Here is a 25,510-nt window from a genome sequence, read left to right on the forward strand (position 1 = left end):
GGGCCCGCCCACAGTCCCGCCCTCGGGGCCACCGCCGTCATTTGTCACAGCCTGGCCCCGCCCCCAACCAGCCGCCGCTCCAATCACCGACCCCGCCGCTCCCCTGGCCACGCCTCCTACCTCCAGCCCCGCCCCTGCCCTTGAGCCCCGCCCCTCCCCTCACAGCCCGGTCCCGGCCCAGCCCCGGTCCCTCCCCGCACCGCACACTGGATGGCGCAGCGCAGTTCATTGCCGCACGGGGCACCCACAGCCGCACACCGGGGTCGCTCAGCGCAGTTTATTGTCGCACGGGCACCCGCAGCCGCCGCCGCCGTCGCAGCGCCCAAGCACCGCCGCCCCCCGCACCCGGAGCGGCGCCCAGCAGCGGGCGGCGGGTCGGGGGCGAGGGGGAGCAGCCAGAGGAGCGCGAACCACGCGGGGTGGGAGGACCCCCAGCTCCCACCCCGGCCCCGCGCTGCCCCAGCTCCACGCCGGGGCCCACCCAGCAGCCCGACCCCGCGCAGCCCGCTGGCCCGCTGAGCGGAGCCCCACACCACAGCCCTTCGCGAGGGCTCCGCCGTGGCCCCTCACAGGGGAAGGGCTCCCCTCCTGCCCGTCAAGCACCGGGGCTCATGCTGGCTGCCCCCCGGCCAGCCCCACCGCGGCCCCCCACGCTGTCCCTCGCAGGGGAAGGGGTCCCCTGTTGCCCGTCAAGCACGGGGGCTCATGCTGGCTGCCCCCCGCAGTGGGCACGGAGAGGGGGCTGGGTGGGGGGCACCCTCCCGTGCAGCTTAGCAAACCCCCAAGTCTCGGTGGGAGGAAAGATCGGGGGGGATTGTAACAGCCGGGGAAGGGGCGAGAGTCCACATGTCCAGAGGGTTCAGAGGAAGGGGTTGAGCCCCCCGGGCGCGGACGGCGGGGCCGGGGGGCCGCTCAGCGGCAGTAAAGGCTGCGGCAAGGTGCTGGGGAGTTCGGGGAAGGTGCCAGCCTGCGGGAAGGCACTGGCGGAGACGGGGAGGGCAGCGGTGGCAGCGGGGACGCTGCTGAGGGGCAGCGGCAGGGACGCGCTGTAGGTCATGGAGTTGGCGGGGTGGCCGGCGGGCAGGCCGGGCACCGGCGAGCTGGTCCGCATCTGGTTCAGCGTCGGCTTGGGCTGCTCAGAGAGGCTGAAGGGGTTGGTGGGGGACGGCGTGCTCAGACCTAGCAAGGAGAGGATGGGACACGTCAGGGCAGACAGACCATCCTCAGCCCTTCTCCTCCTCCCCCTCCTCCTCCCCTGCCCACTACCTGCCCAGCCCAAGGAAGCCCCTGGCTAGCAGCCCTGCGGCACCTACCCGAGAGAAAGGGGTTGCGGGTCTTGGAGGCTGGAGTAGGTGCGACCAGGGAGTCCAGGTTGACCAGGGAGGAGGCGGCAGGGCCAAGAAAGGCCTCGGGGGTTTTACAGTCCTTCCGCTCCTTGCCGGATTCAGGCAGGGAGTCAGCCAGGTTGGCGAGGTCAAAGCTCTTTGCCCCGTCCTGCCTGGTGCTGGGGAACAGGTCGCCAAAGGGGTCGGGCTCTGGGATGGAGGGAAGGGAGATGAGACACATGAGCGAGGTGGGAGACACTGAGAGTCACAGCACCCTCCCTTGTCACCACATGGGGTGGCACATCTCACCCAGGTCACAGCGTGATGCAGTGGGGCAGAGCCTGTGGCATGGCCTGCCCAAGTATCCCCCAAGCCACCGCGGGGGACAGCAGAGTTGGGGACACAGGTACACACACACAGACTGGTGCTGCTCCCTCAGCTGTGGGGCAGACTGAGGCCACAGCACGTGCATGTGGAAACAAGCTTTGGCCACGCCAGCAAGCAGCTACACACAGCCCAGCCAGCCCTGGAAATGCCTCCCTGCCACAGGCAGGGACAGGGCACCGTCCCCACCTGCCCACTCCCAGCTCTTACCCACGGGGCTGCTGGACTTGGCCGAGGAGGGTGGCTGCGAGGGCTCCTGCTCCGGCGGCTCAGGCGGCTTTGCAAACGGGTCGAAAGCGTTCCCCCCTGGAGCTGGGGGGAAGAGGGGACACTCAAGGAGGGGAGCAAGCGGGGAGGTGGGAGGCAGGAGATGGAAAGGCAGGAGAGAGGGAGGGGTGGCTGCCTGCAAGGAGACAGAGAAAAGCGGGTGCAGTGTGGGGTGTGGGGTTGGGGGTCAGGAATGTGCACTGGGGAAGGCTTAGATGAGCCAGGTCATGGGATCATTGCAGACCAAGACACCCCCACTGCTCGCCAAGCCATTCCCCCACACCAAGCAGGTCACTTTCCCATCCCCAGCAGGGACAGGTGGAGGGGACAGGTCTGCAGGAATGCTTTAGCAACCAGCACTGGCCCCCAGACCAGGTTCTGCGCCCTTCACCAGGGGACCAAAACTGGGAGCAGCACACACGGGACCTGCACGGGGCTGGAGGAAACACCAAGGAGGAACTGAGAGTGGCACTGAGCTTTGAAACACAGGCTGCTCCTACAACTGCTTCCCCATCTGCAACGTGGCACCTGTGACCAGCAACGGTCCCGTCTGGTCCTGGCAGGGTGTACAGGGGTCACTTGGGGTGAGCAAACAGGTATCACTAAAGGGACACAGCGTCACCGTGCTGCTGGAGGGCTGTGGGGCTGCCATCTGCTCCCACAGGAGGGCTCCGTTAACTGCCATGTTAATTAAAGCAGCCTATTCTGTACAGAGATAAAAGCCTAAAAGTTCCTTGAAAATCTATGGGATGCCGAGGGGTGAGGAGAGGTTCTGGTGTGGGGCAGGAGAGTGGGGAGGGGTTGTTTGGGGAGCTGGTTGAAGGAGGAAGTGGGGGAGAACCCGGAGATGCCCACTTGCAGGAGGGTAGTGATGGTCAAGGCTGTCCTCAATCCTCAGCAAAGCCAAAAGGTCCATCGAGCCTCTTACCAGGGGTCGGAGGCTGCTCAGGCACAGCAGCCCAAGGGTCGGGAGCTGGTGTAGAACCGGAGCCCTGGGGGGCTGGGGGGGATGCTGTACCCCAGGGGTCTGCAGGAGGGAAGCCAGAAGACACGGGCGCCTTCCCCCAGGGGTCTGAGGCTGCAGTGGTGCTGGGGGCAAAATCCCAGGGCCCAGCAGAGGTTTGCTGGGCTGAGGCGCTCGCCTGGGAGAGGGGCTCGCCACCAGGGTCCGGGACTGGCACCCAGGGATCTGCTGCACCGGTCCAGGCGGAGGCTGGCTCCACTTTGGGTTTCATATCTGGAAGAGAAGGGAAGCTGTGGGAGAGAGGAACGATGCAGGGCACAGAGGGATGCTGAGTGGAGGGAATGTGCCCAGGAGATCATGGCTTCCAGCAGTACCACCTGGAGTGCAACAGAGTGGGCAGAAGAGGGAGAAACCAGAGGTCCTCACTGTTGATCTAGGGACTGGGGAGGAACAGAGGCAAGAGACAGCTTCCTCCCACTGTCCCCAGTTTTGGCAGCCTGCAAGTTGTCCTCACCTGGCATATCCCACGGGTCAGCAGACGTGTGGCTGGAGGGGGCTGGTGCCGGCCCGAATATATCTGCCAGCTCCAGAATAGATGACTGCAAACAAAAAGGGAATAAAGAAGTGAGAGAAGCCTGGGGCAGACCTGCGGGATCACCCGTGTGGCCACACAGCCTCCAGTGCTGTACCTGGCTTTTCTTCATCTTATCTTCTTCTTGCTCTTCCTCCCTGCCTGGGGCAGTCTCCTCCACAGGTCTCTGCTGCAGGGAGTTCTCCCCTTGCCAAGTTCTCACCTCCTGTGGGGGACAAGGGACAGGGCCTGTGAGCTCAGCAACCCTTCAGCCAGCACCTTCTCCAGGAAACACACCCAGCACAGGAGCTGCCACCGCATCCCCGAAAAGTCCCAGCATCCGAGCAGATGGCTCCTCCAGGGCCAGGTTCCCCAGAAGAGCACTCAGCAGACAGCCCGGAGCAGCGAAAGCAAAGCGGGCACCGGAGCAAGATGATGTTTTGGGCTCCAGTGCCACAGAGAGAAGGCCAAGTGCAAGGAGAGCGGAGCGCCAAGGCTGCAGGACACAGGTACCTTCTCGTGCTCCTCTTTGCTCAGCGCGAGCGCGAGCTGCAATTGCCTTTCTTCGTCTGTACTGGAAAGTGGAGGAAGTGGCTTCTGGCAACAGAGGAAATTGGGTGATATTTCAGCTTGTCCTCAGCTTGCAGGACTGCTTGGAGGTCGTCCCTCTCCTTGCCACCGCCATTCCTGCGGCCCCTTGCCTGCCTGCACAGCATGTGTGCCCATCCAGCTGGCCTTGCCTGCAGACCCCCAGCCCAATGTCCCTGTGCTCTCTAACCAGCTCCTGCTCAGGTTCCCTGCAGCCCCTGCCCAGTTCCTTTCCTTATCCCATCACTGCTGCTGGATTAAGACTGGGATGACCCTAAATTAGGCAGCCAGCATCTCCCCTGGGAGATTTTTTGCAGACCCTGATGCAGTCAGTGGAGGAGAGGAGATGAATTAGGCATCTCCTTGCCCTGGCAGCCTGCTGGGGAGGAGGGTTTGTGACATCGACTGGTCACAGTTTAGGATTCCTGCCAGCCCCACACCTAGACCTGAGCAGATTTTGGGGAGAGGCTGTCCCTGTGCCACCATGGTGGCCCTGATCACTCCATTGTGACACTTTTCCAGCAGTGTGGGGAACTCAGTGGGGCTGGGAATGGTAACCCCGGTGGGGGTGTGCATGTGTTCATGCCTGTACACGTGTGCACACACATGTGCAGCCCAGACAGACTCCAACAAACAGGCAACACTTTCCAGAGCATGTTTCTACAGTGCTCATCAGAGCAGCATGAGGAAGCTAAAAATACTCCAATTCCAGGACAAAAATAGGGATATACACCCTGCTCTGCCTCCAAAAGAGCCTCCATCAGGCAGGGAAGACTGGCAGCAGCAAGCACCATCTCTGGAGCGCATACCCTGCCCTGGCAGGACTGGGCTCATGGTGCTGGAGCCAGCTCCAGGGGATGCCCACCAGCCCAGGCACACAGCCCCTTGGTCCCCACATCCCTCTGACTTTGTGTACTGGCTGTACCCACAGGCTCATGCAGGCCATCCCAGCTGGTGGCAATCCTGGCCGGTGAGCAAATAATCCATCCCGGGTGGAAAAGGGGCCAGCAGATAGGAGAGGGGACAGTCTTGCTGCCTGCATCCCTGCTTGGCTCCTCCTGGGGCTGTTTCCCAGTGCTCCTTCTAGCCCAGTTTGAAAGGACCAGACAGTGGGAAGGAGCACCTGCCTGCAGTGAGCCCTCAGCTCTGGGAAAGCTGCTCACCCCACATCCACACAAAGCGCTGGGCAAGACTTTGCCTCCTAAAACCTCTGTGGGAAGGAAAAATGGGGGAGCTTAGATCAGAATTCCTCAGCAGAAGAGGGCAGCCAGGTTGGGGGTTGGGCATTGGGGTAAATCCAGAAGACCCCCCATGTTCACCCTGGGGTCTGGGAGGCTGGACAGATCCCAGCCTGGTGCTGTCCTCTCTGCTATGAGGACAGGGAGCAGGGGTAGCCCATGCCTCAATCTGGCCCCTGGCAATTTTGGATGCCAGGCACAACGCAAACAGCCTGCTGGGGTTGCAGGTGCATGCACCAGCCTCAGGCAGCCCCCAAAATCCTGCCTACTCCCAGGGAACTGACCCACTGTATCCACAGACAAGGCAAGGCGCAGGGAGATGCCTCACGCCCCAGAACAGGCAGGGCCACTCTACCTTCTCTGCCTCCTCCCGACTCATGGCCAGCGCCAGCTGCAGCTGCAGCTCCTCCTCGCCTGTTGTCTGGGGCCGCGCTTGCTCCAGGTCAGAGGCGAACCGTGGGGATGAGGATGATGCTGGGAGATAAAAGAGGAAAAGAGTAAGGAGTGGCATCAGGACTGAGGTATTCTGGGGAGAACATCAGCAGTTTCCAGGCCTCTGTCCCAATGCCCAGCCTCCCCAGGGAATGTAGCCCCACATTAGAGCTCCCCACCTCAAACAAGCCATGAGTTTAAGGCTGGAGGCACCACCAGCTGCCATTGCTGCTGGGGTTCACCACTGGCCCAGCCAAATCTCTGCCCAGTGGTGCAGGATGGGCTTAACCACCACCACCATCCCAAAAGATGCTGAAGAATGGCAGATGCCAGCAGATGCAAACCAAATGCGACATCTGCCTCCCCCGAGTGAGCCCGAGTGAGCCACCACCAACACTCACAGTTGAATGAAGAGGGTGATCCCCGTGCCCGGCCATAATCTTCCCCGTAGGGCGATGCCCGGCGGCCGTAGTTGACCTGGTGGCTGCCACTGCCCATGCCCTCCAGGGCCATGCGCTCCTTGGTCTGCAGCGCGTGCGCTCGCTCCTGCTTCAGCCGCTCCTCGTCCTTCAGCAGCGCCATCACCTGCTTCACCTTCTCCCGGATGTTGATGCCCTGGTCCTTGCCATCACGGTCCACATACTGGAAGTCCTTCAGCGTCTGGATGGTGTAGAGGTTCTCCCGGCACTGGTGGGTGACCTTCTCGGATCCAGTTTTGATGAGGTAGTCCAGGAGGGTGAGGGCTTTGTAGACGTGTCGCCAGTTCTTGCCGCTGTCATTCAGCCGCCGCCAGATCATGCCCATGACCTCGGCGAAGGCCACCGTGTTGAAGGTGAGGTCGGCGATCTCCGACATCAGGGAGCTGGGAGGTCCCCAGGGATCATTGGAGGTGGCCTCTCGCACCTTGATCTCTGCCTCTGAGTAGTTGTGCACGATGTTCTTCACCTGCCGGCGCAGCGCCGAGGTCGTCATGGCTGTGTGGTGCCGGAGACCTGCCAGTGGCAGGCGGGAACAGTGGAGAAGGGCTGAGTGAGCACGGCCACGAGCCTCACCGGCGCCTGCAGCAGGGAACAGTGACACAGAGACCTCAGCATCACCCCAACCATGGAGAGCCATCCCCAGAGCCCTCAGCTGGCACCAGGGACACTTCTCAAGGTGGACGTGCCCATCATCAGAGCATCAGGTACACCCTGCCGGGATGCCACCGCTCAGTAACTTGGATACAAAGGATGCTCAAGGGGAAAAATCCTCTCATGGCAAGTGATAACCAGCACTGCAGAGCCACCACGAGGTTTGACTCTGGATTCAGCAACATTTGGAGATTTTACCCTGCATTTCTGCTTCTAAAAGTAACCATCTGAAAATGGCAGCTCCCTCCTCCAGATCCCGTCTGCCTCAGCTCCACTGTCCTGGCAAAGCTGATTTCAGACCCTCCCAGCCCTTGTGCAGCCAGCAGCTCCCCTGTACCCCCAGATGCACTACCTGCAGCTGCACACAGCCCTGCTTGTCCCAGTTGTCAGCCCAAGGCTCTCAGTGCTGCCAAGGCTGCGTCGTGCAAACCCAAAACCCTGCCATGAGTCAGAGCCTGTCGCGACTCACTAGTGCTGGCAGCTCGTCAGGTGGGTTTTCCCAGCAAATTCAACAATTTTGCTCCTGCGAGAGGCTGGCAAATACAGGGTGCTAACAACCAGCACCAGGTCAGCCAGCAGGATGGATAATGCAATGCTCCTCTCTCCAAAACCCCAAGTTATCTGAGCCTCCTCTGTGCCCAGACACAGGGCTGGCATGGCTGGGAGCTGCCCTGGTACCTCCCCATGGGCAATGCCTGTCCTTGGGATGCACGACACTGACACGGATGCAGTGACATGGGGCAGTCTGGACCTGTCTTCACATGACCCCATCACAACCCCTGTGCCCTGCTGCATGCTGTCCTAAACCCTCACCTTCTCCCTGCACAGTGAGAAGACACTGTTCACCCTCATTTTGTCAGAGGGCCAAGCCAAGGCAGAGGCTGCCTGGAGCTGCCTTGCTGCAGGGCTGCACCATGGGGCTGGGGAGCTCCCAGAGCCCCACTGCAGCTGTGACAAAACTTGGTGGCAATTTTTCCCCCATCTAAGATAACACGTGTGAGCAGAGGAACATCTCTCCCACGTAGCAGTGTCTGCAGACAGCGGTTAGCAGCGTCCATCCCACCACCCACCTCGAGTGTCAGTACCTCCCTGGACCGCAGCTGCCATGCCATTTCCAGCCCTCTCCCAGCTCGGGACAGCACTCCATCCCACCGGAGCTGGGCCAGGGCCGTGCTGATGTCCCCACAAGCCATACACAGCGCCCACCATGCTCCCACACAACCCGTGCGACCAGTCCAGCACCTCCTGCTCCCGTGGGCCAGCGGCCAGGCGCCCCACGGCTCCGCCGGCAACATCTCCCGTGAGTCAGAGAGGAGCCTGGCACCGCCACGCTCGCGGGCGGACGAAGTTTCTCTCGAGACGCTTCCCTGCACCGATTCCCTTTCGCAATGCAGCCTGCCGGCGCGGCCTTTGGATCCCGCCGGGAGAGCCCATGGTGCAGCCGGCCACGCCGCTGCCCGCCTGGCACGGAAATGCCTCCGGGACAAGGGCAGCAACGCAGCAAAGTCCTCCAGGACTCGGCTCCACGCTCTGCTTTCCACCAACACCCAGGTGGAGATAAAGTCGCGTTTTCCAAAGGTGCCACCAGCCTGGAAAGCACCGGCAAACACGCTGGCAGTCCGAGGAGGAGGCAGGATGGTTCCTTCTGCCTCCAACAGGTTTCCTAGCTGGACAAACCCCAGGTCCGGTGACGGGCTCCCAGCATTGCTCATCCCGGCCAGAAACCTGACCCCAGCTGGGCTTTGCCTGCCATGAGGTGGCTTGGGAAGTCTGAATGGGAAGAGATGGGACGCATGGGCTGGGGCAGGGATGAGAGGAACGTAATCAGGGCTGGAGCTGCCAGCGGGGTTAAGAGCTGCGGGTTTATCAAACACAGTATCATCCCCCCCTCCTCTGGAATATAAAGGCAGTGAAACAGAAGCCGTGTGGGAGATAAGGCGGCAGCACCCAGCAGCTCATATGGAATTACTGCAGTGACCTTGACCAAGAGGTGGCCAGGTGGGAGAAGGACACACGGCTGCGGGGCCAGGTCCCCATCGCCCGCGGCCCGGTGCGGGGAACTGCGGGAGCGACGCGGGGGCGGCGGTGGGGCGAGGAGGAACGGCCTGGAGGGGGAGCGGGAGGAATGGGGGGGCTGCGGGGGGGCAGAAGGGTCCAGCGAGGGGGGGCCCGGGGGGAGATTACAGCTCCATCCCTAATCAGGTGCAGGGCTGGGAGGAGCAGCCCCGCCATGGGGGGAGCAGCGGGGAACAGCCCCCGCAGCGCTCTCGGCCGCAATGCCGCTCCCGCAGCCGCCGCGGGGCCCCGAGCCCGGCACGGGAGGCGTCACGGCACCGAGCTGCCCGCCGGGACCCGGCATCCCCCGCAGCCCGCGATGCTCCGCCGTCCAGAACCTTCCTCCTCCTCCCCAGCCTCCCCCCGCAGCCCGGTGCCGGGGGCGCGCAGCCCCGCTTACCTGCGCGGTGCCGCCGCCGGTGCCGCCGCCGCCGGTGAGCGCGGGCTGGAGGCGGCCGCAGCCGCCCGCTCCTGCTGCGCGCCGCCGAGTTGCCGGGCTGGCTGGGCAGGTCCCGGCGGCAGAGCTCGGATTAACCCCTTCGGGGCCGCCCGGGCACCGGCAGAGGCGCTCAGCCCCCCCCGGTGCGGTGCGGCGCAGCGCGGTGCGGTACCGGCCGCGGGGGATGCGGCGCCGAGCCCCTGCCCCGCCGCATGCGGGAGGCGGGGATGCTGTATAAATGCTCAGTCACTGCCCCTTCTCTGGCAGCCAGCCAGGCGCTCGCTGCTGCCTGCGCGCCTGTATTTCTTTTTTTTTTTTTTCCCTCCTCCCCCCCATTATTTTTAGACAGAAATCCACGTCCCCGGGCGCGGAAGAAGCTCTGAGGGATGTCGACCCTCCCCACCACGCAGCTCCCTCTCTGCTACCCATGGCCGTGCTCGCAATTTGGATTCTTTAAATTATTATTCTTTTTTTTTTTTTTTTGCTAGGATCTAAATTTGGAGCGGATTCTTCCCCTGCTCTGAACAGCTCCCGGAGCCTGGCTGGGGGGAGAGAGGGAGGCATCAGATGACATGACAAAATAAGTCATGTCTCTCGATCATTTCAATGCCTCCCCCTCTCTCCCGGCCTCTGCCTTCCATTTTAATCACTGACAGCCCTTCAAGTATTATGGATATATATAATCTATTTAATATCGCTGACATTTTCCACGATGGAAAGCATCTCGGGGGTGCTGAGACATTCTGGGAGGGGGGAGGTCGTGCCTTCCTGCCACTGCTCCCGCCACACAAAGCACACAGCTGAGATCCATCTCACCCGAGGGTCCTACCTTGGGTCTCAGGGGAAGCCATGTGCCTCCAGGGGCTTTGCAGATCTCAGCAGCCTGGCATTCCCAACCAGCTCTAGCCATGCAAGCTGAATAAGCATCTAGTCCCACTCCCAGCTGCAGTGTGGGAAAAGAGCATTTCCAGCATCCCAACCCTCCGCAGGTCAGCCCGGAGAACATCCCAGCTCGGCAAGTGGCAGGCATTCTCCATGGCTGCCCAGGATTCAGGCTTTCCTCGTCCTCCATTCCCAATGCTGCTGCTTCACTGTGTCAGATGGTGAGGCAGACAGCTTGCCTTTCTTCAGGCAGTGAGTTTTTTTATAAGCAAAGTGAACCTCTCACCCCACAAGGTATTTTTGGAGCTGTACAAATGTGGGTTTTCTTTGCTGTGTGGCCCACAACCCCACTGTGGAAATGGGACCCTTTTGCTTGCCCTCAGCAGAGCCTGGCTGCTCACCCAGACCCCCTGTACCATTGAGAAACCTCTGGAAATGCACTGTCACCTTCTGCTTGCAGCATTTTCCTGCAATTCCCCCTCTTCCCATCCTCTCTGGTGATGATGGTGTCTTCAGGCCTCACTCACGTGATGGATTTGGAATGCAACTCCCAAGGCCAGGAAGGTCGCTCACCTTGGTTATTTAGCAAACACAACACAAATTATTAACACTAATACAAATAATGGGAGAGGAGAAGGAATAATTTCCTTGCCTGGCTGCAAGGACTGGGCCTTTCAGGGTCCTGCAGAGTGCAGGGCTGACAGCCCTGAGGGTCTCTGTGCTGAGGACAGAGCCCACATCTCACACTGGGCCTGTAAATGAGAGGTACATGTTTCTAAAGCTGCTCTGTGGAAGCTGGCTCTAATTCCACTGCAGTTCCCGTCGTGTAACTTCCACAAATCAATGCAAAAGGGAAAAAAAAAAAAAAAAAGCAGCTGGCTCAGAAAAAGCTGCAGCAGCCAGACAGCAGAGTATCACAGTTGTTGGCCCAGCACATCCCTTCCTGCATGCTGCTTGTACCTTGTCCCTGAGGACACTCTTGTCCAAGGCTGGAAGAGGCACTGGCAATACTGATGACAAAAAATTATGCCACGAAATTAGACTATTCCCAGGTTTGTTCTCCTTTGCACAACTCTTATGCCACCCACCTGCCCTGTGCCACCAGCCTCCTCCTTTGGAAAGGAAAATGCCAGCACAGGACATTCTTCCCTTTTATATGACTGATGTAAAACCTTCATCTACCTGGTGTTGCATTAACAGATTTTCCTGTGGGTAGATGAACAATGGAGCCTGGTTTCCATAGGCTGGATTGGAGGCATGGATCCATGGAGACATGGATGGGCTTTGCCATCCTTTAAGGTAAAGCCACCAAATGAAAGGATTCTTGCCTTCGAGACAATCACGTTGCCTCCAGAACGTGCAGACTCCCTCTCTCCTAGAAACAGATGGCTTGAGCAGTTTGAGTTGGGCAGATTCACAAGCTGATAATCATCTCCAGGGAGGCAGGAGCTATTGTCAGAGCCTGTGAGACACACCCCAACTTCAGGCCTTTTTCCTCCTAATTCTCAAAATCTTGCTGAAATTCTCACTCCAGGAATGCTGAGCAGAGACATTCCCTTTGTGGGTCTGTGCCCACTAAGCCAGAGGAGACTCCTGCTGCCACAGAAGCCAAAATGCTTCCCCACACCCCACTAAGAGAAAACATCTCAAAACATGAGGGGTCTCACCTGGCCAGTGAAAAAAACAAGCTGTGCTTTGCTATGGTGCTGCTGGGAACCAAGGGGAGGAACAGATCCTCTCCCCAGGGACAGCACAGGAGTTAAAATGAGAAAGCAGAAGACACCAATTCAGCAGAAGGAGCAGTCATTTCATGCTACGTGTGCAGCTCCAAGCCGTGTGCCAGCCCAGGGACAGCAGCATGTGCCTGAGGGACACACCTGGAGCCACTGAACTCGTGACAGCGACGCTCAGCACGGATAGACATCTGCTGCCTAAGAGCTCCATTGGGATCACCATCCCCAATTAGTGATCTACACTGATGTCACTGCTCTGCAGGGCCAAAGCCTTTCTGGGGAATGCTGTCCAGCTGCTTTAGCAGGAAGGTGGCACTTCACTGACAGCAGGCCAAGACAGACCCTGTGCCCAGCTCCCTCTGCCTTGGGAACCTGCTCCAAGGGAAGCCCAGTGTGCCACGTGGAGGGCTGGGATGTCCCCACAAAAAGCCCCATTCCAGCTGTGATGCACACAGATGGAAGATGGTGATGAGCCCAGGCACAAAGGCAGATGGACAGGCAGGAGGGGTGGCTCCAATTCAAGGCCTTACCATGCTCACAATATTTATTCCACAAATTTCACTCATGTAATTCAAGAGTGATTAGTCTTGGCAGAAAACAACGTAAGACTTGTCTGAGAATGGGGCATGGGTACCTGGAGCTGAATAGAAAGAGATGGCAAGATCAGCACAAGAAGGAAATTCGTGAGTGCAAAACCAGACAGGGTGGCACACCCCTTGGGATGGTGCTTTTACTGGGATCCAGAATGCCTCAGAGAAACCTCCTGTCAGCAAGTCCCGAGGGGAGACTGGACAAGCAGCCAAAAATATAATCAAAACCAGGATGGATTTGTCTACTGTCTTGGTACCAGTGTTCCTGAGTACAAGGAACACCCTGCTCACTCACCTGCTAGCCAAGCATGATCGAGACACAAAAAACACACCTCATGTTGACTGACACTTTTGAATTCTCCTTTAGCAGAAATGCCAGTATTTTCCAGTCTTAACGTTTTCTGAGGTGGTGATATTTCTTGCCTTGTCTCTTCTTGGCAAGCATCATCTGTAGCAGTAACAGATGATCTAGCAATAGTCTCACATCACAGTGTGTCAGAAAAGAGGCAGCCCAGTATTTGTAATCACTGAATCACTTCAGAAAGAAGAATCTCCACTTCATCTGTGTAAATACAGTTATTTATTTTTTAAAAGCAAGTCTATTTCTACACACAAAGGCCTCCACTCTCCCACTTCAGAGCACGTTACTGCTTTAGATCCTCAAATAAAGACACCATTTCACTCACCATTGAACCCAGCAGTCTGTAAACCTGCAGCAGAAATTCAGAGAAGACAGTTGCAGTGAGAACACATGAAGAAATCCTGAGGCTGAGACTGACAGAGATGGTTTCTGAGGTACATTATCATATGGGCACACACACAACCACACAGAAGTGGCAGCCTGCTGCTAACACAGCTCTAGTAATAACTTCCCTGGCTATGAAGTGTGTTTAACATTATCCGAGGTACAATTAATTCAGGTGATCCCTCCAGAGTCTGCAAGCAATGCTAAAGACATCCCAGATAGAAGTGCCGCATGTGGCTATGTGATGGCTGGATTTCTGCTAAGAGATTCCAAGCTGAAATAAATTAATTTGGATTTCACACTTACCTTGCTGCAGCACGAGGGACATATGTCTGCCAGTTTTCTGAGCTGAACAAAATGCTTACCTCTCCCCCTGAGCCTCAGTGTGCCTTACAAGCAAAGCACAAAACCAAGAATACAAGCTTTGGTCAGACTCACTTCAAGGCAGAGCTTTTCCCGGTATGTATCAAGTAAAATACGGTCCACTTGCTCCTGAGCAGCTTCTGCCCCATCTGGAGTTGCAGCTTCCCCCTTCACCTGCTGCTTCTCATCTCTTCCTTTGCTGGACTCTGCTCTTCCTCTCACGTCCTGCCCTGAAACGGAAAGTAGTCGCTTCTCATCTTTTCCTTTCAGGTGTCTGCTGCTTGAATGATCCTAATCAGGGACAGACCAAGAAAAAAGGGACACAGGTCAGGACACTGCTCAGACCGCTGTAAGGTGCACCTCCCAGCAGCAGCACCTCTTTCACTGGGTTGGAAATGAGCTCAAACTCAGGATACAAAACCTCAGGATGGATCACACTATCCCCAGCACTCAGGGCTCACCAGGCATCCCAACACCTACCACTTTCTCTTTCCCTGACACTCCACTTCTTTTGCCTTCTTTATCTTTTTTCTCTTCTTTCTTACTGGCTGTTTTGTCTTCCTTTCCTCCTTTTTTTGCTTCTCCTTGCTTTATTTCCTCTACAAAAGAAAGGATTTCAATTACTCAAAAGCATCCACACATCCAGAAAGACCAGCCCACTGCACTAACACAGTGGGAATGTTTTTGCAATGTGTTTTCCTCTTTTTATTCATCTGAGCTGCACTGCACTGCACTGAAAAACAATACCTTGAAGAGTTCTTTGTTTAAATAAGGAATTAGGAACTCTCACTGAGGCAGTGTTTGCTAGGTCAATCTATGTGAAAACCATGGCTACACCTAGCTGAATTAAAAGGCTTTTTTTGTGGGGGTGGTTTTTTTACTGATGCCAAACCACAGATCCCAATTAGTATTGTGACTGTCACACAATCTGCCAGTTTTTTCGAAATGCATTTTCCTCAGGGGGACATGCTGAAATTGACATTTCAGCTCAAATTCATCATGTTTTCTGTATTTCAAACAGCCCACAGAAAGCAGTTGCTGTGCTAAAACCACCATTTACCTGTTTCCTCTGGAACAGCTTCTACATCAGTGTCTTCCTCAATCAAACCAAGCAGGGATTTCAGCCTCACAGAGTGACTCACCAGGTCATTAATTGCTCCACGCCACAGCTGGAGGCTGAGAAAAGGAACAGGATCAGAAGGGAGACAGTGCAGCAGCTGCCACCTTGTTTTACCCTGTGCCCAGAAATGAAGGCCACTCATAGCTGAGAGCTGCCCTGTGCCATTAAACCAACAAAACAGCACCCACTGTCTAAATATCTGTGCAGGGGGATGCTAAATTGCTTTCCTCGTGTTAGATCCCTCGGAGGTCTCAGTGGTTTGCAAATCAACAGGCTCCCAGGGACCCATAAATATTACTGTGAAACTAGGTCTGCTCTTCAACATGACACACGTTGGTAAATCAGCATCAACCTGCTCTGTGTTTACCAAGAGGAACCTGCATCCTTCTAATTTAGAAGCAACTCGAAGCTGTTGATATGTTTACAGTCTGAAAGCCTGAGCAAAGAACAGAGAGACTGTATGAGGGAGGAGACAGTTATCTGAGTAAAAGGGTACAGAAAATACCCAAAGGTTTCATAAATACAGACTGGAATTATCTTGCCAGAAATAATCTTGTACACTCTCCAAAATTACATGCATTTAATATTCTAAACTTATCTCCAGAAAAAAAAAAAGGCATTTGGGTCCTAGACAGCTGCTACAATTAAGCTATAAAAAACCGGAGTGTAAAGATGACTTCTAGACCTCATACAATTATGTGCACTCTGAATCACAACACTTGCAACAGAGCTCGCTGAGGCAGTTGATCACACAATGTTTTCACAAGGTTTTCCATGCTAAGGTAACCCACCAGAGTGGATACAGAAGGTCTGACTGAATTGGCCTCTGTTCAACACACAGCTCCAGAGCTGCCTTATTGAGCTGGGTCAGTGCTTCTTCCTGCTGCTCCTCCCTGGGGATTGACATTATAGCCTGTGAGAGAGAACACACAGGGGCTGTGGAGCACTTCTCAGTCTTCATTCCCAGTTCCTGAGCTCAGTGGAGCAGCTCTCTTCCCAGACACCAGTCTGAAGCCAGGCTGCACTGGGCACTTACACACCCACATATGGCTTCCTACACAGCTGGGATTTGGCCAAGGTACCCAAAACCTGGGGAACAATCCCAAATTCCCCCATCAGACTGACATTAAGTCCCTTTGCAACCTGAGGTGTGCTGGGGAACAGGGATTCTATTGAGCTAGAAGGCTCCCTAGTAAAGCTTAATTACAAAAGCAGCAGAGAGATTTCCAAGAGAGCACAACAGAAAAACCGCTGACAGAGTCCAAACCACTCTTGCTTTAATCTAGGGAGGTCTGTACTTTATCCACAGCCTGTCATGAGTGCCCCCTTAGCTCTCTGATGAATAGGAAGGACTCTCCAAGGAGAGGAGCCCTTGGGGGAGCCACAGGAGGCTGTAAGCCCAGCCTGCCCCCCGCATTCAGTCCTGGGATGACAGAAAGCTAACGGGGTAAGAGCTTAAAATATCTATTATATTGTGTGGTTCTCTTTTCTTCTTCACACAACAGCCCACAAAGTCTCTCTTGGGAATCTCTTTACAAGAGCACTGAGGGTGTGGTCAGCAGAGGCAACACACATCATAAATCTCTCTAACTCCCAGCACATTGGCAGCTGTTCTTTGGGTGGGCTCACACTGGGGCAGACTGGGCTGTTTCTAGGGGAATTCACACACCATCAGCTTGTCACAGCACCAGTGGGAACGGAGGTGACCACCTGTTTCAAGTCCTCGAGGGAAAGGTTCCATCCTGAAGGTCCTGCTTCTTCCTCCTCAATGCTCTTTTCCCCTGGAGCCTCCTCTAATGTGTACTTTCCACCTGGGAGCTCTGTGGTGCTGCTCCGGGCAGAGAGAGGCTCCAAGGTGCTCTCCTGGTACTCTGTGTCCTCCACAGTGCTCCTCTGGTCCAAGGGCACCTCTTCCTCCAAGACTGAAGGCACAGCCATGTGCTGTCTCCACAGTTTATGCAGCTGCTTTACCACTTGATGATGATAATGCAACTGTGATAACGGGGGGAAAAGTAAACATCAGCTGCACCTTCCCTCTTCAAACCCAACTGTTAAAGCCTCCATGGCAGATTCTGCCAGCTCCAGAATCCCAGGGATGCAGCAGCCCTGTGGGTCTGCCCTCCCCACTTATTTCATTTGTGCAGCCCATCCAATAGCAGGCATCACCTGAGGATTTTTCCTGTAGAACAGCTCTTCCTCTGTGACACAGGAATCCACAGGAGATGGGCTGCGCTCGGGGGTCCGAACTTGGTCAAGAAGTTCATTCAGGCTCTCCTGCACTATAGCAGCACCTTCTCGAATAGCCAGCTCACTCTGAGGCACCACAACAAGAGCAACATGTGTGAGTCCCCATTCCAGTTACAAACAAACAAATTCAGTCCCTCTTGTAACCAAGTATTCATTATGCAGAGTTACAAGGACATGAACAACTGCAAACCCCACCGAGCAGAGCAAGACTTCCAACAGCTTTTCAAATAAACCCTACAAATCCTCCCCCAAACTATACTTTTCAAATCACAGGGTAATTCTCAATTTATACCTTAACTGCTAACATAGTGTACAACAGTCAATCCCCTTCCCACTAAGTAACTAATGAAATTAATTACCAACAGAAATTTCACTCTTTAAAGGACCAGTGTGAACACTTTAGGAAACACAGTTACGTCTTTAGTAACAACATTACAATAGACTGCAGAGTTCCTTACGTTATTTAGCAAACCTGCTCAAATATATGCAGACGTTCTGTAAATCTCACTCTCAGCAGTAATTGCACAGCAATAAAAATACCATGTTGTCCACTCCCACCCTTATCCTCTATTTGCATATAAAGTTCAAAGCTCAGTTACCCAGTTACATGCTTGGTTACCTCCAGTTTCTCTCTGAAGTCAGCCAATTTATCCTCATACACAGCAACTCCCCAAAGGGTCACCTGAAGCAGAGCTCCTCCTAATAACAGAGGATGTGTCCTAAATTCCCAGGGCTCGCTGAAAACGCCTGCTCTCTCTGACTTGAAAATAAAGGAAAACTTCCGAGTTTCTCCAGGCAAAATGACACCTGAAATAAATGAGAAAATGCATTGGTCTGCAAGAAACCACCTCGCTAACCTGACCCTTTTCCAACTCCACCTCGAGTGTCCTTATCTCTGTAAGAGACTTTCCCCATAGTTTAGCTGGTTATCACACTTCATCCAGTTATTTTTCTCCTTCCAGATTCACTCCCAGTCCCTATGTTCCTGTACTGGTGTTATTCTCATTGCAGTCTCCTTCTACAGCAAGCTCAGTTCTCTCTCCAGTAGATTACACCCCATTTGCCATCAGAAAATGATTCACTTCTCAATATTCCACACATTTACACTCAGAGTAGGAGCAACCTCCTTTCCTTTACACTCCCTGAGAGTGATCTGCCTTGCACAGCTCCTTTGGGTGAGTCAGCTCTGGCAGCCCAGGTGGCTTCCTCAGGAGAATCACCCAGCAGTGCTCTGCCATTAGTCAGACTCCCAGGTAACTCCCAAATTCCTGCTCCCTGCTCAAGGTACAATGTGGCTAGCACAGGTTTTTCTCATGAGAAATTTTCTTGTGTTTTGTAAATAAAGATAAAGTTTGGATGTTGTTGGAACAGTGTCCCAGAACTTGGGCAGTGCAGGCCTGGCCAATCAGGCCTGGGGGAAGGCTTCTGACTGACCAATCTGGGTGACTTTTGAGAACTCTATATATGTGATGAAATCAAAACAATAAAGGTCATTCCTTCTTGCCACTGAGAACTGATGCATTCATTACTCTGCTAGCTGCTCAACAGCGACAGTACAAAGGTCTTAGAGACCAGCAGGTCTCATACCTGGTCTGGTATCAAAGTAAAAACAGGGCATCTTTCCCCCCTTGGCTTCTCTGGAGGGGATCTGCAGGGGAAGCCTCATCCAGTTGTACCAGATGGCAGCTCTGCCATCATTGGTCACTGTCAGGAAGCTCTCAGCCTTCTGACTAACCAGAGCCTGAAAGGTGAGCCGGGCAGCAATGCCAATTTCATCCTACAAGGAAGAGGATAAAAGATAACAATTTCTACTCTATCTGGAAGGATTTATCCTGCAATGAACTCATAGCTCAAATAAGGGGTTGAGCCTTGGTAGGAGAACTTGTAAGGCAGGTCCAGAGAAGTGGCTATTATACAGAGAGAGCCTGGCAACCTGAACCTCACACCACAACCAGAGCCCTTCTGTTCCTAGATCTCTCTGGAGCAAACATAGGGAAACTTGATTATGTTCAGAATAAGTCCCCCATTCTGTGGCCTGGGAGTGACACTCAGTGTACAGCAGTGACTTGGGAACTCAAATAGGCTTAGCTTGACTAAACAATTAAAATCCAGCAATTACCTTGCTAGCAGTGACACCCTTGATCCAACGAGCAGGCTGGCCACAGAAAACTAAAGATGGGACCCTTTCAGTTTCTGTAACCACAGTGAAGGAGTCATCTAAGGGGTCACTGCTAATGAAAACAAAAAAAGGCATTTTCATGGAGTGAAATTCACTTCCCGAGAGGGGAGAGCCAAGAGTGATTTACAAGACCCTGTAAGAAATAAACCAAATTAATGCTTTTCCACACAGTCATCTCTTCAGGGACAGCGCCTTGCAGATGTGGTGAACTCCAGCTGGCTATATGTCACTGTCAAAGAGGACAGGATAGCCAGAATATTAAAAAATGAGATCTGTCTGAGGTACATGACTGAAAAAGGACAAGAGGCCCTCAGGTTGTGCTCATTTCAGATGGACAGGACAGGGAAAACCAGGAAATTAGTGATGGAAGGCTAGAGAAAGACAACCAAATGGAGGCAATTGAGAGTAGGATCCCACCCTGCCTGATGTAAGCTCTGGAACCACACAGAGAGAAGACTGGAGGAAGAGCCTCAACAAAACTTTTCTCTGATTCTTGCTCCTTAGACACAAGGCCCCAGAGAACAAAGATTCCTAAATCTGGTGATTATACTATAAGAATATGCCTTTTATTGTGTCCCAGTGGAAACCCCTCTCCATTCTGGATAAGGACAGCCAAGGATACCCTCACAAACTGCTGGTGCAAGCCCAAAATTCTTTCTTTCTGCCACAAAGTAAAACTTACAGGGTTTCAATATCTTCAGAGAAAATGGTGGACTGTCGAAAAGCCTTGGCTGAGGCAGATGTGACAGGCTCCCCTTTCCCAATCACCTCCAGCTCTTCCAGCTCCTAGACATACACAACAATAACCAGCTCACAGTTGCTCTTTACTATAGAAAGGGCATTAAAATAACAGATAAATGCATCAACTCAGTCAAGGAAAGTGAAGTTATCTTGCTCCTACAATTGTTTGTAGAGGTATCCGAAGAATGTTCAAGGAACAAGGGAAGGAACCAATTCTGAGATTCCCAAGAATCCTAGATGACTGCATTCCTCACTATCAATGAGGCATGGAAAAAGTCTTCTTCGCACACGTTTCTCATCCCCAGAGACAGGTTTCAAAGAGAAAAAAGTCAGGTTTGTTTTGTTTTTAGAAGGAGAAGCCACCTGCCTTCAGGAGATTATTTCAGATGTGAGTCTTCCACATGGGTAAAGGTCTCTTCCCTCTGCTCCAGGACACTAAATCAAAGTCCTACACTAGTATTTGGCAGGTTTTTCTTTGCCTAGGTCCTGGCAGCTGCATGCTGCTGGTTTGGGGTCCTTTTCTGAGCCCCCTAGACCACCCCATGCAACACTTCAGGAGGCCAGACAACTCATTCACAGGCGTGGCCCTTTGGAAATGTGGAAACTTCCAGGGAAATTGTTGTGGGACCAAGTTTTAGTTTTCTAATGTTTTTTTCAGATTCAGCTCTTGGCAACTTTGTTACTCTAAAGCACCAGACGAGATACAAAAAACATTCTTGCTCCTCTGGTCTTACTGGCTTATGAAACTCCATCTCCTCTAGGACAGGCTTCAGCTCCTGCCGTCGATGTTTCAGGTAAGGACTCTTATCCCAGTAGAGGTGGCAAGGAATCCTCTTTGGAGGCTTCACACCTGTGGAAATACCCATACAAGAGCTCACCACAGGCCTATCAGATTTCACTCTCTGCCAAACTTTGGCTTAGTGGTGTTTTAAAGAGAAGGCTCAACAGGGAAGGAGCTGCTCCCTCCACACTCGTGCCCCATTTCTTTGGAATCACCTCTCTGCAGTGCTCCCTTACCTGTTTCCCACTGGATAGTGCGGGGTTTCCCCACATGAATGAGTGGCTCTGGGTTCCCACATTCTGTCCGGGTCAGGGTGGTTCTCAGCCCGGTGAGTTCATCCCCAATTTGGTCAGGAAGGCTCCAGAATTCACTTCCCACTCGGTATCCCTAGGGTGGGAAACAAGGCTTCCACTGATACAGAGTCATGCAGCTACATGCTGTTTTCACAGGCATGAGAAGCTAAAATGAAGAGGTCTAACACTGCCAATATGAAGATTTTAAAACTCTATGAATTATCCTTTCCTGCAGAGCAAGCCAAAATTTCTATCAGGCTGCTGTCAAAGGCAAAAGAACTTTCTTCTATCTAGTGCATGTGAAGGTTGAATGATATTAAAATAAAGCCTCACACAAATGCCAATTCTTTGATGGTGCATAAATGTAAAAAAAAAAAAAAAATTAACATGATACTCCCATAACCCTCCTGCCTTCCCCATGCCTTTTTCTCCATGGCAATCACTAAAATCCAAGCCTGAAGCTATCAGATCTTTCTGTCCCTGGAACAGCAGTTGTGACCCGTTCCCATGCCACTTCCCAGGGCACAACAGTCTTAGGGGAGAATCAGGAAACACCACTTGCTCATCACCACTTTCCCCTGACTAGTACAGATAGCACAGTTCAGGTTTTTATTTTTCATGTCCCTGAAAGCTCTGCTCACACACCAAGCTGAGGAACTCAGAGTGGCTTTGATAAACATCTCCTGACAGCTCTTCAGAGAGTTACTCAGAGCGGTGTCTGTGCTGTTTTGCAAGAGCAGCACAATCAGGACACACAGGAAGTGGGGCTCTCACCTTTCCAGGAAACAGGGCAGGGAGACTCCGGTCAATGAGGTCACGTTCTTCCTGGATTTGCCTGTAATCGTCTGACTTGTTCATCAGCAATTCATTCTCTGGCTTGTGAAGAATTTCTATAAATACAAAACGTCACATCATTGCTGTTGCACTCCTGGGCACACCCTTTGCCACTGTTAGTGTTCACCTGTAACCCACTTACACTGTCTCCTGCCCAATCCACTGTTCTTCCCCCAGCCAGAGCCACCAGTTCACCTTCCCACCACAGCCAGAGCCACCAGCACAAGCAGTGTGGGAGCTCTGAGAACATGGAAATAAACTGCAGTGGCAATAGAATTAATCCTGGTGGGCAGTGACCACTGCAGTTTGGTGTGGGGACATCAAACTCCCCTACCTGCACACAGAATTTCACAGAATGAGTCCTCCTCTGCTTTTCTCACCTCCTAGGTGTTTCTCCTGCTTTTTCCTCATTGCCATATGATGGTTCCAGTTCTGGAAAGCTTTGTGCTCTGTTATTTGGACCTGACGTGCCTTTTCTTCCTTCTCTCCTTCATGCTCCTCTTTTAAAGCTGCCACAGTAACATCTGGACAAGGAACTTTAATAGCCTCTGCTAGCTGATGAGAAAGGAAACGTGAAATAAACCTCTCCATGCACACCAAAACAGCAATGGGAGAGGGGAGGAGAGAAGAATTCTTCAGATTGACAGGATTTTTACATTAGCACTCTGAGAGGAAGGAAACCAGGGCAGGTAGGGACACAGTCGGAAACAACAGAAGTATTTATCTGAGTAATTAGACTCCAGCAACAGCATTGCTGCAACACCAGCTCTTCCCTGACACCATCAGCAGGGCACAGAGAGAAGAGGAAGCCTGTGTAATTGTTCCCTCCATGACCTGGTCCTGCACACAGGACTCCAAAACCTGCTGGTGCAGTTTCTCTGTAGGCAAACCCTCCCCCAGAGTGTGACGAGACTGGGAAAACCACACCTCAGGCCTGCCCTGCTCCTGATAGGTGCTGGAAAGCATCGAAAGGTACTGCAGGCACCACACTCCACCTCTGGAAAAGTGCCACGCAGCAGCATTTTCCTGACTCTACAAACCAACCTGAGTGTTTCCTCTGGCCAAGGCTTCCACCCTTAACTCCTCAACACTTCCCAAAATGTGGTGAGGGAGGATCTCTTCAGAGCCATCATCAAACTGTCTTGGTCCTACAACACACACATAAAAATACCCAACCCCAGAGCCAGGTCACTAAAGTTTGGCTTAGCAAAACCAAAACCCAGAGATAAGATGTAAAGTTGAGCCCTACCAGCAAAAGTCAGTGGTCCCCTGGGTGCCTTGCGGGGCACAGGATGTGCTACAACATGTGCCACCTCCTTGGGTTGGTATTTTCGGACAAGGTAACTCTTGGTAACTAGAATTCTCCCAGCATCATGGGGAAGGCGTGGAGCATGAAGCTGCAGGAAATAAACAGTCACAGTGCAGTTAGGTACATACTGACTCACCTTTATTCCATCTGATCCTCTTAGGATATGCACAGAGGTCATATCAGTACAGTTCCTATAAGAGTCCCGCGAGTCCTGGAGATGGACTTTTCACGTGGACATGTAACAACAGGGCAAGGGAGGAATGGATTCAAACTAGAAGAGTCAGTTTAGATTAGATATTAAGAAAGAATTGTTCCCTGTGAGGGTGGTGAGGCCCAGGTTGGCACAGGTTGCCCAGAGAAGCTCTGGCTGTGCCATCCCTGGAAGTGTCCAAGGCCAGGTCGGATGGAGCTTGGAACAACCTGGGATAGTGGAAGATGTCCCTGCCCATGGCAGGGGGTGGAAACAGATGAGTTTTAAGGTCCTCTCCAAGCCCAATCTTCAATGATTCCTCCCCTAAAAGAGGAATGACACAGCTGTGCAGCTGGGCAGATACCAACTCAGTTAGTGTCTTAGTCCTCTGGATCCTGGTTTATAACAGGGGCACAAAAAGGAGAGTTTTAAATCACTTTCCCAAGAGATTTCTGCTGCTCTGTCACTCAAATGCTTCCACTCACACACTGTGACCTGAGTTTTGGAAGGAAAGCCATGAACTAAACAACTTACAGGTCTTATTAGACCAGAAAGCTGAAGATGTAATTTTGAAGAGGCAGATGATTTATCTTACAATTTGAAAGGACTGTATAGGGACTTATAATCCTTTACTTTTAGCAACTGAACCTGATGAGCTGATATTTTATCACGATAAAAAGCAGGACAGACAAAATGGAATCAGAACTCAGCTGCAAGAGTGAGTTTTGGCTTAAGCAAATGGGTAGCACCCTCTGTTAAACACACAAAAGGAGAGTGTCAGTTAAGGCAGCTGTTTCTACCAGTAAAAATACTCATACATACTTTCTCCAGGTCCTCCAACTTAATTGCAAGTGCCTGGATGTCCTCTCCTTGCAGAACATATGGACCAGGCTCGGGCTCAGGCTCGGGCTCGGACTCTTCTGCAATTGTTGGAGGCTGTTCAAAGGTCAAGGTCTTTTCCTTCTTGCCTAAAAAACAGATGAAGAGACTTCTTCTTCAGTCTCCCAAGGAAACACCATCTTCCTCTTTCAGCCTGGTTAATGATTTCCAGCTGAACTACATTTTGGGATAATTTCTCTTTAAGGTTGCACAGAACAAATAAATTCAGCATCTCTTATAATTGGAAAAAATCAACCTCTGAGAGGCTGCAAAGACCAAAGTGGGTCAAGCAGGAGTGAATTGTCTCACACTTTATTCTAGATAAGAGACAATGGGTAAGATAAATGCAAATAAACACAGCTCCCTGCAGGTGGAACACCACATTCCCGGGAAGTTTCCTGCTCCAGCTGCAGGTGCAATCGCTCAGATTCCCTGTGCTCACCCAGCACGACTCGGACAACAAACCACTGGATTGAGCTGCTCGGTGGCAGAAAGCTCTGAAATAGCCAAACCCCGGGCGCTGCGGGCCGGGCCAAGCTCAGGGCATCCCACCGGGGGCTGTTTCCCCCTTCAATGCGCATCCCTCCCGCTGGGACCTTCTCCTTTTAAATAAATTATGCAACAATGCCAGGGGGGACTGGCTGGGCAAGGGGCTGGCTCCGGCCGCTTCAACCGCGGCCCCAACGAGGCCTCAGGCCCGGCCCTGCCCTGCCGCCCAGCCGCGCTCTGCTCTGCTCTGCTCTGCTCCGGGCCGTACCCGCGGAGATCTGGTTCCGGGGGCGACTCCCCCGCAGCGCCGCCATGTCCCGGCCGCCAGCCCCGCCGCCGGTGGCGATATGTCGCGATAGAGCGCCCCGGCACCGAGCGGCTCCGGCGGAGCAGCGCCTCCTCCTGGAGCTCCGCGGTACTGCGCCGCCGGGCGGGGCGCGCCGCGCGCATGCGCCACTGTCCGTAGGCATGCGCCGTGAGGCTGTGACACGGTGGGGACAGCGGGATGGAGGGACAGCCCGGGAGAGCGGGACATTGGGACACTGGGGCTGAGGGACACCGGGCGACTGGGCACACCAGGGTGCCGAGACACTGGGATTCCGTGGCACTGGGATACCGGAGACACCGGGATAGTGGGGACATTGGGACACCGGGGCTTCGGGACACCGGGCACTGGGACACTGGGCGTCTAGGAACACTAGGGCGCCGGGACACCAGGGACACAGGGACACCAGAGCTTTCG

The 25,510-nt window shown here is 53.8% G+C and overlaps 2 protein-coding genes and 2 long non-coding RNA genes across 6 annotated transcripts in view; 2 read left to right on the forward strand and 2 right to left on the reverse strand.

The window, feature by feature from the left end:
• Window positions 1–25,510, forward strand: part of LOC146429525 (uncharacterized) — a 57,131-nt gene that overhangs the window by 26,908 nt on the left and 4,713 nt on the right. The gene's annotated exons all lie outside the window — the stretch shown is intronic.
• On the reverse strand, window positions 264–9,616 carry EPN3 (epsin 3). Of its 2 annotated transcripts, XM_085077678.1 has the most exons (10): window positions 9,355–9,616; window positions 6,171–6,827; window positions 5,693–5,811; window positions 4,025–4,108; window positions 3,630–3,737; window positions 3,455–3,539; window positions 2,905–3,213; window positions 1,920–2,021; window positions 1,314–1,535; window positions 264–1,179 (listed from the first exon to the last, which is right to left on the reverse strand). In XM_085077678.1, the coding sequence occupies exons 2-10, from the start codon at window positions 6,739–6,741 to the stop codon at window positions 860–862; spliced, it is 1,920 nt and encodes a 639-aa protein (XP_084933804.1). In that variant the 5' UTR covers window positions 6,742–6,827; window positions 9,355–9,616; the 3' UTR covers window positions 264–859. The 2 variants fall into 2 exon arrangements, with proteins under 2 accessions (XP_084933804.1, XP_084933803.1); XM_085077677.1 differs by lacking the exons at window positions 4,025–4,108; window positions 9,355–9,616.
• LOC146429528 (uncharacterized) lies at window positions 8,768–14,437 on the forward strand. Its single transcript, XR_014855596.1, has 2 exons — window positions 8,768–8,897; window positions 9,882–14,437. It is a non-coding gene; the product is annotated as an uncharacterized LOC146429528 (long non-coding RNA).
• On the reverse strand, window positions 13,164–25,325 carry MYCBPAP (MYCBP associated protein). 2 transcript variants are annotated; one of them, XM_085077675.1, is made up of 19 exons: window positions 25,037–25,325; window positions 24,223–24,368; window positions 23,151–23,298; window positions 22,946–23,049; window positions 22,282–22,456; window positions 21,842–21,957; window positions 21,011–21,161; window positions 20,728–20,843; window positions 19,935–20,038; window positions 19,193–19,304; window positions 18,661–18,850; window positions 17,693–17,880; window positions 16,993–17,139; window positions 16,537–16,818; window positions 15,618–15,739; window positions 14,767–14,882; window positions 14,187–14,305; window positions 13,782–13,997; window positions 13,164–13,308 (listed from the first exon to the last, which is right to left on the reverse strand). In XM_085077675.1, the coding sequence occupies exons 1-19, from the start codon at window positions 25,236–25,238 to the stop codon at window positions 13,243–13,245; spliced, it is 2,820 nt and encodes a 939-aa protein (XP_084933801.1). In that variant the 5' UTR covers window positions 25,239–25,325; the 3' UTR covers window positions 13,164–13,242. The 2 variants fall into 2 exon arrangements, with proteins under 2 accessions (XP_084933801.1, XP_084933802.1); XM_085077676.1 differs by lacking the exons at window positions 13,164–13,308; window positions 14,187–14,305 and having other exon boundaries at window positions 13,869–13,997; window positions 25,037–25,253.

The sequence above is a fragment of the Lichenostomus cassidix genome, chromosome 18 (assembly GCF_008360975.1).
Source record: "Lichenostomus cassidix isolate B80296 chromosome 18, HeHo_3.0, whole genome shotgun sequence".
In the NCBI taxonomy this organism is placed as follows: Eukaryota; Metazoa; Chordata; class Aves; order Passeriformes; family Meliphagidae; genus Lichenostomus; species Lichenostomus cassidix.